The sequence below is a fragment of the Cottoperca gobio genome, chromosome 2, assembly GCF_900634415.1.
Source record: "Cottoperca gobio chromosome 2, fCotGob3.1, whole genome shotgun sequence".
NCBI classification, from domain to species: domain Eukaryota; kingdom Metazoa; phylum Chordata; class Actinopteri; order Perciformes; family Bovichtidae; genus Cottoperca; species Cottoperca gobio.
Genome location: NC_041356.1, coordinates 6,164,626 through 6,179,919, shown reverse-complemented (window position 1 = coordinate 6,179,919; position 15,294 = coordinate 6,164,626). Strand labels below are relative to the sequence as shown.

The 15,294-nt window shown below is 43.5% G+C and overlaps 2 protein-coding genes across 2 annotated transcripts; both read left to right on the top strand.

Annotated features, from left to right (window-relative positions):
- The first annotated feature begins 7,400 nt into the window (after positions 1-7,400).
- Positions 7,401-8,456, top strand: LOC115021662 (trace amine-associated receptor 13c-like). Its single transcript, XM_029452245.1, has one exon. The coding sequence runs from the start codon at positions 7,401-7,403 to the stop codon at positions 8,385-8,387; it is 987 nt and encodes a 328-aa protein (XP_029308105.1). The 3' UTR covers positions 8,388-8,456.
- Positions 8,457-10,028: 1,572 nt separating this feature from the next.
- stoml2 (stomatin (EPB72)-like 2) lies at positions 10,029-13,996 on the top strand. The gene is made up of 10 exons (XM_029452231.1): positions 10,029-10,213; positions 10,961-11,113; positions 11,233-11,332; positions 11,443-11,501; positions 11,713-11,814; positions 11,910-12,044; positions 12,306-12,450; positions 12,801-12,880; positions 12,979-13,107; positions 13,280-13,996. Exons 1-10 carry the CDS (start codon positions 10,172-10,174, stop codon positions 13,391-13,393), a joined length of 1,059 nt encoding a protein of 352 aa, XP_029308091.1. The 5' UTR covers positions 10,029-10,171; the 3' UTR covers positions 13,394-13,996.
- The last annotated feature ends 1,298 nt before the right edge of the window (positions 13,997-15,294 follow it).

Below are 15,294 nucleotides of genomic sequence, written 5' to 3'. Positions count from 1 at the left end.
AGCCCCGCCCTTCGCAAAACGGAGAGAATGTGAATGCGCAGTACAAACTGAACCGTGCACATAAATTAGATCAATAACATAAATGGATTGCTTTTATCTTAACAACACATGTCATTCACACATTCATACAGTCAGAGGCTACCTTACAAGGTGCACATCAGCTCTTCAGTAATGTAACCACTCACCACACGCACAATTTGAGGTTCAGTATCTTGCCCAAGGACACTTTGACATGCTGACTGCAGGGGCTGGGGATCGAACCACCAACCTTCCAACCGGTGGTCGAGCCACTCTACCTCCTGAGCCACAGCGTTTAGTTTATTTAATAAAAGAGCACCTGTCAATGTGAAAAGTGAGTTGTGAATAAAAAAAGACGATGGTAGGGGAAACACATATCTAACTGTGGAGAAGTCGGTGAGTCTAAATAAACATTACAAATGTGCTGATGTCCCGAGTTGTTAGTGTATGATTGTGAAGAAGAGCTGATGCAAGATAAACAAGTCTGATTATCTGGAGCTGTGGTCCAAAGATTACTATACTATGACTTTATTAATGATATTTTTCGACATGCTATACTATGACTTCAGAAAAGGTCATAGTAAAACAGAAAAGGTCAGGCACAGGATGGTGGGGGTTGGGACTTACTTCAATTTGCCTACAGGGTTGGATCCAGTGTACTGCATCTCCAGAATACTGAAGCATCAAAGTCTCTCACTGAGCTGTCTGCACTTTGTGTTGTCAATAAAGAGCTGAGGATAAATGTGCATTCATGTGACTTTATTATTTTAATTACTTCATATAATCACAGTGGAGCATCTTCAAGTGCTGCGTGCTTTAGACCAAACTCAACAAAGCAATGAATAGTTACAAATTACAGGAAATGGTGTGCAACCGTGTGCGGAAAAGGTGTAAGCTATGCATGTTCTTGATGGCGGGCCCCTTATTCATAGAGTGAAATGGCAGAAGAAGGTGACATACAAAGACATAACGATACAATATGCCAACTATGTGCGTGCAAGGTATGGCGACTGTTGCATCGTGTTTGATGGCTACGAACAGGGTCCGTCAATCAAAGATCACGAGCACCAGAGAAGAGTTGGAAAAACATGTGCAGATATTCAGCTTAGTGAATCAACAAAGGCTCACGGTGACCAGCTAACCTTTCTCTCCAATGAAAAGAACAAAAGTGGAACAGATTGGCAAAGCTGGTATCCGGTTATATGTTATCTTATATGGAGGCAGAGCAGATGATTCTTTGAACAGTCTAAGGTACGCTAAATACATGGAGATGGTGTCGACAAGCAAAACACCAATTGATCCACAGAAGCTTCCACCTACAGAAAGAGCAGCATGTTTTCACAGTTTGCGGGTTCATTTGCAAGTCATACTTTGGTTGAAGCTCACAAGCAATGACCTGGATCCGATGCAATGGGGTTGGAAACGTGCTGATACCACACTAACACCAGTCCTGACAGACTTGGACGCAGCACCAGAGAGCTTACTGAAGTTTGTCAGATGTAAATGCAAACTGCGGATTTTGGATATGTTGTTCTACGGCACATTTGGCTTATGTGGTGTAAAAATCATCTTTATACCATTTAGACCAGACTAGTAGTCCATTTTACATTAACATAATTAACATGACTGTATCATCTACCACGCGCACAAACAACCACTACGTACATAGACACACACAGTAACACCGCCGAGATCAAATTAGAGCTTCTCACCTAACAGCAAAACAAGCGGCTCATTAGTAGAGCTACCGCTGTGTGCTGTACAGTAGCACCTCTAAACCACAGGGACACCCGGCCAATGTGAGGTGTTAAAAACAATAACTGTTGGGATGAAAACAGGTAAACAAGCACAACTTCATGAATTTGTTGAAGCTGAGGAAAAGTCTCAAAAAGTTTTGAAGCTCAGAGCAGTTTTTCCAATTCATGCAGTTATATATATATATATTCTTATTCTTATATTCTCATTTCATGCCATTAGAAAACAATTATGTATCACTTGGTTTAAGACTCTTAGTCACTCTTAACACTTATACGACTGAGTTACATAGCCCATTAGATTCCCTGCTGTTATACATTTCACTGAGTACTACTACTCGGTCGTCCTCAGACGGGCCCTCCATCGGTGCTTCCAGTCATCCTGATCCTCCATGTATCTGGCTCGCCAGTATTTTCTGCTCCCAGCATCTTTCCTGAGTACGTCCACGTATGTTATTGCGGGACGCCCTCGTGATCGGTGCCCGTGTGTTGGCTCCCACAGCACAAGTTTGCTGGCTGGCAGCTCTTGGTGTCTCTGGCAGTGACCTGCCAGCCTCATTCTCCTGACCGCTGTTTTCTCGCCCACCCTTAGCGCCCCCCCCTATACAAGTGCGTGTTGGTGACAAGCTCATCCTTGTTGATGCCAAGTACACCACGCAGCATTCTCGTGACGCACCCATCTAGAGATTTCTGCAGGGTGGGCTTCAGGGTCCAGCATCCACTACCATACAGGAGAACAGACTCCACTGTTGCATGGAAGAAGCTTTCATTTGTCGGGGGAGGTTGAGTTCCACACACAGGTCATGCCGTTCAGGGCCCTCCATGCAAGCGCCTTCCTCACTTTAAGGTCTTGCTCGGACGAGTTGACCCACGAGCCCAGGTATTTTAAATCATTGACTTCCTTTAGAGCAGTGCCTCCTGTTGTTTTTAGAGGTGGATGGTCCGGGGGGGAAGTTATATGTTATGAACTCAGTTTTCTTGGTATTTAGCTGAAGGCCAACCTTGGCGCACTCTGTCTCCACTCTGCCCAGGAGTTCCTGTGCTTGCTCTACGCGGTCAGAGAGCAGACTGATGTCATCTGCATAGTCCAGGTCCGTTAGGACTAGAGAGGGGTGTCGTCTCGACCTCCTAGGTGTTATTGTGAGGCCGAGTTCTAGCTCCCGTCCACTGATGGCCTTCCTGAGCGCATAGTCTAGGACTATGATGAAGAGGAAGGGGGCAAGGGTGTCCCCTTGCAACACCCCAGCCAGGATGTCACACTCCTCACTGGGTCACAGTGGTCCTCTTCTCTCGGAAACCGTTTTGGTTCTCTCTCAGGTGGGGGTCGATGGATGCTCCGTATCCGGTTCAGTATCATGCGGTTGTACATTTTTGCAATGACACAAGTCAGACTTATGCCACGGTAGTTGTCTGGCTTCGAGAGATCTCCGGACTTAGGCACTGGGATGATGTTAGAGAGAGACCACATATCACGCTGGCTGTTTGTCATAAGGGCGCGGCTGCAGAACTCCAGGATGATGTCGTCAAGATCACAGTTCTTACAGACCTCTGGGGGGATGCCGTCCGGCCCAGCACTTTTTCCCTGCTTCAGTGTGGATTTCACTTTGGCAAACTCCCTGACTGTAAAGGGACCATCGTCAATAGCGAGATTCGTGAGGACGGCAGGTATCACTTCCTCAGGTCCATCCACTGTCAGGTGTGTTCCCAGGAGATGACGGAAGTGAGTGAACCAGGTCACCTTTCCTCCCACTCATCTCATTGATGACCCTCCATGCCTCCCCGTACTGCTGTTCACCATGCGCTGCCTCCACTCTCTGCACCTTCTCCATCAGCTCCTCCCCCCTGATCTTATCGTAGGCATCGAAAAGAAGCTGTTTGGCCATATTCAATACCATGCGATTCTCTGCAGTCGGCTCGTGCCCAAAGCCTCGGTGTGCTTCCTCCACTCCCTCACGGCGCCACCATGACCTCCGGATGCCTGGACCTCTGGGATACTCCATTCCTCTCCATCACTGGAACACACATACTGGTCACATCCACATTCGCAGCAACGCACCGTCTGTACTTGGCATTAGGCTCCTCCTCCTCGCCCAGCAGCTGGAAGTGATTCCTCACCTTCACTGCGTACCTGGTTTGAAGGCCAGGGCTGGCCGAGAATGCCTTCTAGTCATACCGGGTTGTCAGGCTTGGTTTGGGGACCCTGAGGCTCAGTCTGAGTAGATATGTCATTATTTAATCCTGTACAGTTGGCAGATGTTCTACATATACAGTATATCTCAAAAGTGAGTACACCCTTTAGATTTTTGCAAATATTCTGTTATATCCTTTCAGGGGATAACATTATCCTACTGAAACTTTGATATAACTTAAAGTAGTCAGTGTGCTGCTTGAATAACAGTATAGATTTATTGTCCTTTGAAAATTACTCAGTACACAGCTGTTAATGTCTAAACAGCTGGCAACAAAAGTGAGTACACCCCATAGTGAACATGTCCTAATTGTGCCCAATGATGTTATTTTCCTGCCCTGGTGTCATGTGACTCGTTAGTGTTACAAGGATTCAGGTGTAAATGATAAGCAGGGCTGTTAAATTTGGTGTTTTGGGCACAATTCTCTCTGAATGCTGGACAACATGGCACCTCATGGCAAGGAACTCTCTGAGCGGCTGAAAAAAAGGATTATTGCGCTTCACAAAGATGGCCTTGGCTATAAGAAGATTGCCAACACCATGAAAATGAGTTGCAGCACAGTGGCTAAGATCATACAGCGGTTTTCCAGGACAGGTTCCACTCGGAACAGGCCTCGCCAGGGTCGACCAAAGAAGTTGAGTCCACGTGCTCAGCGTCATATCCAGAGGTTGGTTTCCAAAAATAGACGTGCGAGTGCTTCCAGCATTGCTGCAGAGGTTGCAGAAGTGGGATGTCAGCCTGTCAGTGCCCAGACCATACGCCGCACACTGCATCAAATCGGTTTGTATGGCCGTCGCCCCAGACAGAAGCCCCTTCTGAAACCGATGCATAAGAAAGCCCGCAAACAGTTTGCTGAAGACAATGAATCCAAGAACATGAGTTACTGGAACCATGTCCTGTGGTCTGATGAGACCAAAATAAACCTGTTTGGGTCAGATGGTGTCCGGCGTGTGTGGCGGCACCCTGGTGAGGAGTACCAAGACAAATGTGTTTTGCCTACAGTCAAGCATGGTGGTGGCAGCATCATGGTCTGGGGCTGCATGAGTGCTGCCGGCACTGGGGAGCTGCATTTCATTGAGGGACACATGAATTCCAATATATACTGTGACATCCTGCAGCAGAGCATGATCCCCTCTCTTCGGAAACTGGGCCGTAGGGCAGTTTTCCAACATGATAATGACCCTAAACACACCTCCAAGATGACAACGGCCTTGCTGAAGAAGCTGAAGGTTAAGGTGATGGACTGGCCAAGTATGTCTCCAGACCTAAACCCAATTGAGCACATGTGGGGCATCCTCAAGAGGAAGGTGGAGGAGTGCAAGGTGTCCAACATCCGTGCGCTCCGTGATGTCGTCGTGGAGGAGTGGAAGAAGATTCCAGAAGCAACCTGTGCAGCTCTGGTGAATTCCATGCCCAGGAGGGTTAAAGCAGTGCTAGATAACAATGGTGGTCACACAAAATATTGACACTTTGGGCACAATTTAGACATGTTCACTATGGGGTGTACTCACTTTTGTTGCCAGCTGTTTAGACATTAACAGCTGTGTACTGAGTAATTTTCAAAGGACAATAAATCTATACTGTTATTCAAGCAGCACACTGACTACTTTAAGTTATATCAAAGTTTCAGTAGGATAATGTTATCCCCTGAAAGGATATAACAGAATATTTGCAAAAATCTAAAGGGTGTACTCACTTTTGAGATATACTGTATATGACCTTTTGATCCCAGATGTAGTCGTAGATGGTAGTCTGATGGTCTGATGGTCCTCGGCCTTCAAAGAGATGTAGAGCTCGGGCTGCAAGATGAAGCCAGAAGGCCGGCATGATCAGCATTACGGAGGAGAATCCAGGCAGCTTCTCATCTGGAGGTGTCATTCAACATATTCAAAACAAAAGCCATATTTATAACAGGGTTTATGATTTACTAAAGGTTAACATAAATAAATATAAAGATGTATTGCTCTTGAATCCAAGAGAGTGTCAGGTTGCCGAGGTTCACACAGATATAACTTGAGTTTAAGCTGTTATCTATGCTCTCGCCAAAGCACCAAACTCCATTGACAAAAACATCATTTTAGTAGAAGATTAATTATACGCACATCACGTTTGTGCAAGACTATCAGAAAAACAGCACTTACTCCATACTCTATGTTCTGATCCTACCGGCCGTAGATCCAAGTAGAATCGAATCAGTCAATAAAAACTTGTGTGCTGACGTTGCCCGTTTTAACTGGCAGAAAATGGGAGATGCTGGTCTACCGCTGCCTCGATAGTATGTGCTATTGTTTGAGTTTGGATGAAACCAAAGCCACACAATAACACATACAAACTAAGCGAGCGAGGGAGCGGTAGACCAGCAACTCCCATTTTCTGCCAGGTAAAATTACTGTTTTTTTCCAATGGAGTCTGGTGGCTTTGGCGAGAGCATAGATAAATATCACGGATTCAGTTCCCTGTCAGAAAGGGCTGTCTCACAGCAAGATAAAGTATGGACAATAAAAGGGATTTAAAACTTTTTTGGGGCCTTTTTAATTATGTGGCTAAAATACGGTGCTTAGCTTCCTGCTGATACTCCTCACTGTTTCTCCAAACTACTGCAGGGAATACACCGACTATGGATAAATACCTCATACAACCACACATAAAAATATCCAAATTATCCCTTTAATACTCTTTAACACTTCACCCTTTATTAAACAATAGTTCAACACATTGGGAAATTATTATTATACATACATCAATTTCTCCTCTAACTCTTGCTATGTCTTTTTAGCCGGCTCATAAGTGAGACACCCAAGACTCTTTATGAATGACTTGCTAATATTTAAAAATGCAAACTTGTGGGCTTATTAGACAATTACAAAAGCTAGTAATAAAGGGTCCTGTTCTAATTCTTAGTAACTTATTTTGGTCAGGATGTTCTGCAACTCTTCCTGCGTGATGAGTCGAAGAGCTCGACAGAAATATACAGCAGCTAAAGAGATCTTGGCCGACCAACCCAACAGTTGCTTGTTAACTCTTATGCTTCACGAGGGACATTTAATTACTACATGTTCCCTTTATGTTGGCTGTGTTAATGCCTACATTTTGTGAATGATTTTGAATTTTTATTCCAACTTTTGTATGTTCAACCTCAGCTCCTATAATAAGTCTTATAATAACCTGCGTAGCCAAAATACAAACACTTACGGACAACAATGAACCAAAATGTTGATCTCACGGCCATTACAGCATAAAATCCTGCATTTGTATTATTATATGGTTTTAAAATTGCAGCTCGCCTTGGGAGCAAATACATCAGATTATGATGAGGGACAGAAGTTACATCATCTCTTAGGGTTTTTAGAAACATGGGAGGGTGATGTTAGAGGATAAATTAACTGTCTGTTCGACAGTTTAACCATTTCTCTTGCACACACCTCACCCCTCCTCCCTGATGGGCAGCACCAGGAGCCCTCTGCTTTGCTTCCCCGACTCCAACTCCTCCTGCAGGAGGCTGCTGCGGCCCCGCTCTGAGTCTGCTCTGCTCTACACCCTGCTGGCCTTCGTCTCTCTGCTCACCGTGACACTCAACCTGCTCGTCATCATCTCCATCTCCCACTTCCGGCAGCTCCACACCCCGACCAACAGCCTGCTGCTGTCTCTGGCTGCGTCCGACCTGGTGGTGGGGCTGCTGGTGATGCCCATCGAAGGCCTGCGCCACATTGAGACGTGCTGGCTGCTGGGCAGGTTCATGTGTGCTCTGACTCCTTATGTCTCTTACTCTCTGCTCTCTGCCTCTGTGGGCAACATGGTGCTCATATCCATTGACCGTTATCTGTCCATCTGTGAGCCGCTGCTCTACTCCTCTAAGGTCACCCTGAGCAGAGCTAAAATATCAATCTGTTTATGTTGGGCCTGTTCTATTCTCTACAACGGGTGTATTCTAATGGGACACTTAAGGTGGCCAGACAGGTTCAGCTCCTGCCACGGCGAGTGTGTGGTGGTCATCAGCCACATCTCGGGCACACTAGACCTCTTCTTCTCTTTTGTGGGGCCTTGTACTGTCATGGTTGTTCTCTATATGAGGGTGTTTGTGGTTGCCATTTCTCAGGTGCGTGTCATTCGGTTGCAGACTATTGCTGCTGCTGTCAATGCAGATTCGACCGCTAAAAGATCAGAGAGGAAGGCAGCCAGGACTCTCGGGATAGTGATAGCTGTGTTTCTAATGTGCTTCTGTCCGTATTACTATCCGTCTCTAGCAGGCGAGAACACCTCCACTAGCTTATCTTATTACGCTCTGTTGTCTTGGATCATGCTGATGAACTCCTGTGTGAACCCTCTGATTTACGCTCTGTTCTACCCCTGGTTTAGAAACGCTATCAAACTCATCTTCACCCTCAGAATACTGCAGCCTTCCTCCAGGGAGGTGACATTCCTGTAGGGCAGAAATCGTAACGTTAATGGTCCTTTTTCAGTGTTTTGGAAACTTTGGAGGCCAGAATGTTTTGCTGCAGAACCACAGAAACCCTCCACAGTGGCCTCAGAGTTTCTCATTCTCACACACTAAACACCTATAACTGAATGAAGAGCATTTCTCATGGCTTATGTGACTTCTCTCTGTCTATTGACCTCGGATGAAACACTGTGTTTTAACATATGTCAGCTATAGTCCTTCAGTAGAAATAAATGTTTTTCACATAAGCACCAATATATCATACATATAATATAAATATGAGCACAGACAAGATGTATATGAATGTCTTCATGCTAGTTGATTGTGATACAGAATAATAAATATATATTCTAATCAAAAAGACGAGTCAGTGGGCTTCTTTGCTTTGCACATGTAACTAATATTCATTATTGGAAAATAGCTTTGATGCAAGATGTGGTTTTAAAACATAACTAAATCAATGCGGTGCTTTATGTTTACTTGAATTGCTGAAAATGACTGTTTCTAACAACAACATGCAACAAATGGCATGTTCTGTCACAACACAAATAAAAAGGTCTGATCAGATGGAAATGTACATAAACACACACACAGACGTACCAATGTGGCAGCTTCACCGAGTCTGTGTGAATCAGGCCTGTAAATCACAATGATTACATGATTAAAAGGTTAGAAAACATTAGAGCGTGAAGGTTCACACGGTTAAGGAGAGACACTTACAGGCAAGAACATTGTTACTTCATGTACGAGTCAATTTAGAAAGTTTGAGCTACTTTGCTTCCATAACATGTCTTATTTTATACTAGTGGACAGTAAACATCTGAACTACACGTTTAGGAGTTTATTTTACTAACTTTGTCTATTCGTGTCTGTAGATTCTCCTAAATTCACCAAGATTTAAAATTGTTTTAATGCAAGTAATCAACTGTGGAAGTTTCATGTTGATATTTATTATCTAAACATTTTAGCCTATTCACCTGTAGTGTATCTGCTTAAAAAACAGCCATTTGAAATTGAACAATCAGAATAAGAAGAGAATAAAACACAAATCCCCTCGCCCTTTGGCCAAACTAAACAAGGCATGAGAGGTAGAGGAACGTGATATTTACATGGCAGCTCTATAGGTATAAATCTGTATTAAAAAATCCTGTGAAGGACAGATTTGCTGACCACTTTCTTAATAAATACATCTCAGCCCAGTCACAAGGCATGAAAATGCTTACTGGTGCCAGATGGGGGCGCTGCCGGACTCCTAACAAAGGAGACTAAAGTCCAGAGGATTCTTGCCAGTAAGTAATTTGATAATAATATTGTGTGTGATGACTAATCAAAAACACTACTACTATTACTATTAATACAAACTCTGAGTCTCAGTCAGAAAACTAACCATACTCAAATCCACACATACACCCACCTAAAGACAAATGGGTTCAATAATAATAATACAAATAATAAAACTGTATTCTGAGGGTTTGATAGCTTACCAGCAAAGTGTTTTTCTGTGTATTATTTTCCAGGAGACAAAACAATACTCATCAATATTAATTTCCCTGGAGTTACAGTTTTACTATCATAACAGTCACAGTTCTTCAGAGGGCACTGGGGGACGCAGCTGCAGTACCTCATCCCAAGCAGTAGGGGGCGGTGTTGCATTTTGACATTTGTTGAAATCAATGGAGACTTGCAGCGTTTCTAGGAAATAACCTCCATGGAAATAACATGACTCTGAATGTTCAAATTTATGTATAACATTTAACTACTTTTATTCAAACATGTTCCGGACATTATGTCGGACCGGCGGCGCTGTTTTTAAGGTAATTACACTGTTTATCAAGGAACCGACGGTCTTTCTGTGCTCGTTGACAGACAGGTTGGATAACTAGCTTTAGCTTTAACTTTAGCCAGACGTTACAGATACTTCATATTAGCCAGTTATTTAAACTGTTAGCACCTGAAACTAAAGCTTCTGTTCGTGCATTTGTAGCAGCAATTTCTCTATAACAAAACTGCAGAAAACGTTACCTGCGGGATGTGTTAGCTTAATGTTTCTGTTAAACTGGACGTTTCTCGCAGGTTGTAATGCAATGTTGTTGGCCAGATGTGACGCAGATATTATTTAATATATATATATATATAAGTATTTCTGTAAATGACCGGATAACGTAAATGTTTATTGGTTTAGTTTAGTTTCTTTGGGAGTTCAAATAAATAAATGCACATTGTTAAAAAATAAAATAAAAAGTTTATAACAAAATATGTTCCACTCTCTTGAACCTCTGACAGACCAGGCTTTTAATTTATTTTTTGGCAGTAATGGAAGTGCTATCATTTTTGTATCTAGTGTTTTGAATGCTTGCTTGTTTATCAGCCTGTTATGGTTGGCCTTTGACCAGCTTGTTAAACAGTAGTAAAATCATATGTAGAAACTTCAGTGCAGCCTCTGTAGACATGGGATTTATAATTAATCAGAAATGTTACAAACAACATAAATTGACTTAATTGGATATAATTGGGACATATTAACTGATTTGTACACCACTATGCGTCTCCTGTCTCTGCAGAACTCCCAGCAGACTGTGCCCAGGCTGTGGGTGGATCTAGCCCAGCAACGATGGGCCTCCCGCTTACCCATCAACACTGTGGTCCTGTTTGTGCCGCAGCAGGAGGCCTGGGTGGTCCAGAGGATGGGCCGCTTTCACCGGATCTTAGAGCCGGTAATTATTTTCTAACCGAGGAGGCTAATTCCTCTCTATGTGACCACAATCCACCTATCTAAAGGTATAAATAAATGGAACGCTTATCATTTAACCCATTGTTTTGTCCTTTCTTGTAGGGACTCAACATCCTCCTTCCTATACTTGACAAAGTTCGTTATGTGCAAAGCCTTAAAGAGATTGTTATTGACATTCCCGAACAGTCAGCTGTGTCCCTTGGTACGTTTTTTTCCATTACATTGCATAGACGTAAACAATTGTGCTTATTATTGGTTGAATTAACCATCTTCATGGCTGAATGCACTGATATGTTCTCTGTCTTTACACAGATAACGTGACTCTGCAAATTGACGGAGTCCTTTATTTGAGAATCTTGGATCCTTTCAAGGTATTTTTTAATAATAAGCATTGAAATAGTCAAAAATACCCGGTTGGTTATGTAGGGGGAAAACATACAGGGACTGAATTCTGTTCAAAACTGTTACATGAACATTTGTGTAGTAATCAAGGAGCTCTAGTTTGCCAGCAGGTGGCACCAGTTAGTTGAATTATACATGAAATGATCCACATACAGACTGACGAGTTGTGTGTCTCTCCAGGCTAGTTATGGTGTGGAGGATCCAGAATATGCTGTGACTCAGCTTGCACAAACCACAATGCGTTCAGAACTGGGCAAACTCACGCTGGATAAAGTGTTCAGGGTAAGAAACATCTGCACTGATTGGTGTGTATTACATTGCAACAATATAATGACGCCGGTATGTACCTTAAACCTGCTACCTCTCTGCTCTTCAAGGAAAGGGAATCTCTTAATTCCAACATCGTCCGCTCCATCAACCAGGCGTCAGACGATTGGGGCATCCGCTGCCTGCGTTATGAAATCAAAGATATACAAGTTCCACCTCGTATTAAAGACTCAATGCAGATGCAGGTAAGACAAACGCATAATCATGACTACCAACTTTCGTTTTCATCATCATAATTCAGGGGTACTGCATTTAGCAATATTCTTTGCATTAGAGCTGCAGCAAGTAGTCGATCGGCTAATCGCTAAAATAATTCTTCATGGACTGAAAAAAACAAGACATTTTAACAAGACTTTATCTTGGACTTAGAGAAACTGAGATGGACATTTTGTTTTCCTGGATGCAAAATATTTGACGTCCTTCTTTCTTCATTGTTTCCTGTGTAGGTGGAGGCTGAGCGCAAGAAGAGAGCCACAGTGCTGGAGTCTGAGGGGACACGGGAGGCGGGAATCAACGTCGCAGAGGGTCGCAAACAAGCCCAAATCCTCGCTTCAGAGGGACAGAAGGCTGAGCAGATAAACAGTGCAGCCGGTTGGTGAATTTGACTTACAGAAACAACTGTTTAACTGGGATTTTCCATTGACCCGGTTACACGCACAGAATCATGCCATCACATATGTAATTGAAGGTCTTGTTAGCGTAAAACTTAGCCCGTCATTACACCAAATCCACAAAGCATTTAATTATGTGCCTGCAGAATGTGTTACAACACTACACAAGGATCTCGTGACTCAAACTTTAAAACAAATCAAACATGCAAGCACTTTTGAGTAGAAGTGAGCAAGAGGAATGTTGAAAAATGAGTTTTAAAGCCCACATTATACCGTGAATCCAAAACAAATGTACTTTTGGTGTTACTTTACACTCTGTGCTGTCTCTAGGTGAGGCCCAAGCTGTGTTGGCCAAAGCCGAAGCCAAATCTAAGGCCATTCGTCTGCTGTCAGGTGCCCTGGCTGAGCAGGTATAAAGTAGATTCTATGGCTTCATCCTGCGTTATTTGGAAATGTTATTTCCCGTATGTTACAGTAAGCAGAAATGTTTTGTTTGGGCTCCTGACAGAACGGAAATGCCGCAGCCTCACTGAGTGTTGCCGAGCAGTACGTCGCTGCTTTCTCCAACCTCGCCAAAGAGTCCAACACTTTGCTTCTGCCCTCCAACGCTGGGAACATTAGTGGAATGGTCACTGAGGTAAACTGGGTTCTGCCCACGAATAAGCTTTAAGAATTACTCCGTAGATGAACATATATATTACAAATCTTGGAGCGAGAGTGATTAGTTGGTATGTTTCCATCATGAAACATCACTTTTTTAACTATGCTATGTGTTGGTAACACTTTCCATCCTGTTCTTCTGCCCTCAGGCGATGACCATTTACAGCACGCTGGCTAAACAAAGCCCAAAAGTGGAGAGCTTGACAACAGATGAACTGAGTGAAGAGCCTCCAGTCGAGTCTACTTCAGCTCAATTACTCTAAACTGTAGGCACACAGAAAAAAAAGAGGATTTCCACAATAATGGAGTACAATGGCACTACTGTGTGGACTCCCTCAGTGTCTGGTGCAAAGGGCACTCTATCTACTGCAGGGCACAGGATGTCGCGACAGGAACGGCACTGGATAAAGAGACAATGTCGAGCAAGGACGGCTGGGAAAAGAGAAACTGAGCCACAAATGATATTACTTGTTTTGATGCTAAAGGGGCCAGTTCACCCCAACATCAAAAACATATTTTTCCTCTTACCTGTAGTGCTGTTTATAAATCTAGAAGGTTTTGTTGTGCGATGTCGGCCTTGTGTCGGCGATGTCACTCGTGAAGCGGCAAAGGACACGACAGGAAAGAGGAAAAATGTGTATTTTTGATTACGGGGTGAACTGTCCCTTTTTTAAAATGGACATTTGCTGGTTGTGATATTATATAGACCCTCAAACTGTTTTGTTTTCCTGTTTACTTTCTTTATTGCATACAACCCTTTAGAAATAAAGTGACTAAGCGCCTGTAGTTTAAGGAAAATACAGCTTAAAACACGTCATTGTAAGTCACTAAGAAAAAAATAAAAGAGTGAAAGTTTGTTTCAGAGAGCAATGAGCAATTGTTATTAACTTTGCAACAGCACTTGGGGCTCGGTGAGGAGTGCGCACGATCCAGTTCAGATGTACACGTTTGAGTTTGTTTTTACTATTGAGAAACACTTTCCTAGTTTTCATACATCTACTGCTAACCGTGTTGTGATTAGCGTAACTGTATAGCTTCCCTTTCCTGAGCGGTGGTTTAACACAAGCTTTTATGTCGTTGAAAACACTAGATTCTTTCTTTCTTTGGACTTTTCTCAAATATAATTATATAGATAATGAAAACTCAAAGAAGCGCCGCATGGCAATAAAACTGCTATAAAAACATTAGGTTTGCTGTCAGCCTCGGGGGAGGATTGTGGCCCATAAATATTTTATCAGAGAGGCTTGAATTCCCTTTACCCCCTGAGGAAACAGTTAATCCTTTCCTCCTAGACAAAGTAAATGCCATCTCATACATATTCTCTTTTTTGAAACATGAAAATGAGACCCTCTTGGTGCCACAGAGTTGCATTGAACAGGATCACTGTGGCATCACAAGCTGATTAACTTCCCTCTCTATCAGACTCCGAGCTCACATGATGAAATTGAAAAAGCAATGACTGGAATGTGGAATTTGGTTGTGCAGATTTCAACACATAAAGCGTACTACAAGCAGACACTTGCCACCGTGTGTGTGTGTGTGTGTGTGTGTGTGTGTGTGTGTGTGTGTGTGTGTGTGTGTGGGGGGTGTGTGCGTCTTTTAATCCTTGAAAAGGCTGGCAGTGACTGGCCCAAAAATCGGATGTTTTCTCACATGAGCGTTTCCCAGACACACCTCTCCTTCCTCGCCGTCCGCCTGTCTGCTCTCCGTCTGTCCGTCTTCCCCATAATTTATTTTACAGTTGTCGGTAACTGCTTTGCCCTGAGAGAAGGGGGGGAAAAAAAACATATCATAATTTAGACAAAGCTCCTGCTGCTGCTCACCTCTTCTTGCCCTCCCCTTCTCCTCCTCATCCTCCATGACACAGACCCACATGCCAACAGCCTCGGGGCCGTATAGTTAAGGAGGTATGTTAAGTTTGCCATTTTTAGGACCTTGAACGGCAAAACCAGAGGGGGGAAAGAAGAAGAAAAGGTTAGAGGGGGAGGGAGACAGACAACGATGGAGCTAGATGAAGTGTGAAGGAGTAAAAGGTGTTTGGAGCTGCAGGTGTGAGGCCCATTTTGTGGTTTTATTTCTGTCTCTCTCTCACACAGAGACCAGTCTTGACGTTGAAATAGTGCTCGCTGAGGTGAAGAGAAAAGCAGCAGGATTTGGCAACAGC

What these genes read in the sequence shown, in the direction of transcription:
- LOC115021662 (XM_029452245.1), top strand. Translation starts at nt 7,401, where the DNA reads ATGGGCAGCACCAGGAGCCCTCTGCTTTGCTTCCCCGACTCCAACTCC.
- stoml2 (XM_029452231.1), top strand. Translation starts at nt 10,172, where the DNA reads ATGTTCCGGACATTATGTCGGACCGGCGGCGCTGTTTTTAAG. An exon ending in ACAGTCAGCTGTGTCCCTTG is followed by an intron (nt 11,333 to 11,442) that starts GTACGTTTTTTT and finishes GTCTTTACACAG; the next exon opens with ATAACGTGACTCTGCAAATT. An exon ending in TTAGTGGAATGGTCACTGAG is followed by an intron (nt 13,108 to 13,279) that starts GTAAACTGGGTT and finishes TTCTGCCCTCAG; the next exon opens with GCGATGACCATTTACAGCAC.